At 43.0% G+C, this 2,870-nt stretch overlaps 1 protein-coding gene across 1 annotated transcript; it reads right to left on the bottom strand.

The window, feature by feature from the left end:
* Nucleotides 1-1,136: 1,136 nt before the first annotated feature.
* LOC124108069 (olfactory receptor 2Y1B-like) lies at nt 1,137-2,066 on the bottom strand. The gene has a single exon (XM_046466435.1). The coding sequence runs from the start codon at nt 2,064-2,066 to the stop codon at nt 1,137-1,139; it is 930 nt and encodes a 309-aa protein (XP_046322391.1).
* Between the last annotated feature and the right edge of the window lie 804 nt (nt 2,067-2,870).

Genomic DNA, 2,870 nt, shown 5'->3' with positions numbered 1-2,870 from the left:
TTTAGGCAAGCGCAAAGAGTTTTATTTAAAAGATAAAACACACACATACACACACACACACACACACACACACACACACGGAAAAAGGCTCTGCCACAGGGGGGTCCTAGTTTTTGCCCAAGGGAGTAGGGGTGTCCTTCCCTTTTTATACATTTTAGTTTTCCTTTCTTCTCATGCTCCCTCATCCTCTTATCTTGCCTACATGACCAACAGTTGGGCCAACAGAAGCCTCCCAGGGGTACAGGCAGGAAGGGAGCAGCCCAGTGGGCATTCATTACCACCACCATGCAGGGAGGAACAATTCCCTAGAGGTAGGTATCCTTGAGACAGGTTGGAGGAGGTGGGTATATTCAGGAAGTATTTGCATTTTATTTCCTCTTGAATCAGTCCCCAAGTTCCTGACCCATTCATTTGTTACCTACAATGACTGCCCTTTTGCCCCTGGCCTAGACAGATGTCATGACTAACACACATGGTGCAAGTAATAAGACTTTTATTCTTTTCTTTTTTCAATGTCATACTACATATTTTGCTTTTTTCCTTGAGTAGGTAAATGACATTCACCTTGAGACCCTATCTGCTCAGAATAGGGCATCTGAGCAGGACCCCTTATTTGCTAATAACTGTTATGACCAGAAGGCTAGAGGAATAACTATTGTTTGAGAAAGTAGAAATGGGTCTGAGTTGTGTGGGAAGGTCGTCAGGGTCCCAATTTATTAAAAAAAAAAACTACAAGTGAGCATATGCCTTTCCCATTTAGGCACACTGGGAGTTAATGACAACACTGGGAATCAGTCTCTTTGGAAAAGGGTTACCACATTTATTTAGGCTTCCCTGGCTCTCAGACATGTATAGACTCCATCCCTATTCTCCACATATGGCAAAATGTACTCTCTTCTCAAGTTCATTCTTTTTGAACATTGTGACACACAAGATTTACTCCCTCCTGAACAATAATCATAAAAACACTGAATTAGAAATTCCCACTTCCAATTTCCCAGAAGGAATGTATTGGTAATCTGAGGACCCAAGAAGGTTGTTTTCTAGTGGCCAATGGCCTCCAAAGAAAATGGTAGTTTTTAGAAAATGCAAGTTACCATGGAAAATGTTATTTGTCTTTGTTTCCCCTCCTACCTTCAATCTCTATTTCTCCCTAGTACCTTCAAGAGAGCCCCTTTCACATCCTTGTTCCTTAGGGTATAGATCAGAGGATCGAGCATAGGGGTAATAATAGTATAAAAAAGGGCAGCAAATTTTCCCTCACTCTCAGAGTAACTGCCTGTAGGTTGGAGATAGGTGTACATGGCTGAGCCATAAAAAAGGCAAACCACAAGGAGGTGGGAGCCACATGTCCCCAAAGCCTTTCTACCCCCAGCCATTGATGTGAGCTTCAGCACTGCCTGAGCAATGTTTGCATAGGAGCCTACTATCAGTGCTGCAGGAAAGACCAAGATTATGGCTCGGGCCACAAACATCTTGGCCTCTGTTCCTCCTGTATCCTCACAAGCCAACTTCAGTAATACAGGCATCTCACAAAAGAAGTGATTCAACTGATTACCACAGAGAGGCATGGCCATCATGAGGCCTGTCTGAATCAGAGAGTTCACGAGGCCTCCCACCCAGGAGGCAATAGCCAGTGCCTGGCAGAAATGAGGGTGCATGATGGTTGTGTAGTGGAGTGGATGACACACAGCAGCATAGCGGTCAAAGGCCATCACTACCAGAAGTACACACTCAGTGGAGCCCAAGGCAAGAGATATGAAGAGCTGGGCCACACACCCTCCATAGCTGATGGTCCTATCAAGTCTGGATAGGTTGATCAGCAGCTGGGGCACAGTGCTGGTGGTATAGCAGAGGTCCAGGAAGGAGAGGTGGCAGAGGAAGAAGTACATGGGTGTGTGCAGTCGAGGGTCCAGTCTTGAGAGAGCAATGATGCTGGTGTTGCCAAAGAGGGTCAGAGAGTAGAAAATTGAAATAAAAGCAAAAAGGGTGAGTTCCAGTTGAGGCCAGTCTGAGAAGCCTACCAAAATGAAGCCATCTTCAATACTGGTATTCTTACTTCTCATAGTCATTTCCTTGCCCAAACAACAGAAAAAGATTGATGCCTATTCTGAAGAAATCGAATTAAAATATTATTTTCACTGTTGCCTGTGTATTCCTACATGTATTCCCTATGTATTCCTAAATCATACATTTAATTTACACTTTGCTATTTAGTTCAGTTCCATTCAGTCTTCTATTCCTACTCTTCTCTTCTGTAGTGTGGAGATTAGGAATGATGGGCCCTTGTGTGAGCCCTATTCCTACTGCCTGTTTATTCCATGATTTGAGGCAATCTATTCAATCATTTTGACATGATGCTTCCTTGTCTGAACATATAAATGATGTATTGCCTCCCTCGACTGAGACAAGAATCCAATGCATTCAGGTAAAAATTGCTTTTAAAAAAATCTAATTTGTTGCTGGGAGTGTAGCTCAGTAGTAAAGTACTTCCCTGGAATGCATAGACCCTTGGTTTGATCCCAAGTACCTCAAACGAAATAATAATCTAAAGTATAAAAACATAACATCAGTATTCTATGTTGTTCTCTTTGTCATTTTCTTGGTCTATTAGGTAGGATTTTTCAGTGTGCTTATGAGGCTAAGATCAAAAGTTGGGCTCCTGGGGCTGGGGATGTAGGTCAGTTGGTAGAATACTTCCCTCACGTGCACAAGGCCCTCTATTAAATCCCTAGCACCACAAAAAATGAAAATTGGCTTCTGGTGCTCCTCTGCTTTCTTCTGTTCAGAGAATAACTTCAATACACCAATCCTGAAATCCTTGCTCATGATCAACTACCATCTGGTCACTTTAGGACCAGAAAGAGTAG

This window comes from Marmota monax, unplaced genomic scaffold (assembly GCF_021218885.2).
Source record: "Marmota monax isolate L192 unplaced genomic scaffold, Marmota_monax_Labrador192_F-V1.1 WCK01_AAM20220418_F8-fsc00331, whole genome shotgun sequence".
NCBI classification, from domain to species: Eukaryota; Metazoa; Chordata; class Mammalia; order Rodentia; family Sciuridae; genus Marmota; species Marmota monax.
This window is presented reverse-complemented; position numbering and strand designations above follow the sequence as displayed.

Bases quoted from the DNA above. Each gene is read 5' to 3' on its own strand.
- LOC124108069 (XM_046466435.1), bottom strand. From the start codon at position 2,066: ATGAGAAGTAAGAATACCAGTATTGAAGATGGCTTCATTTTGGTAGGC.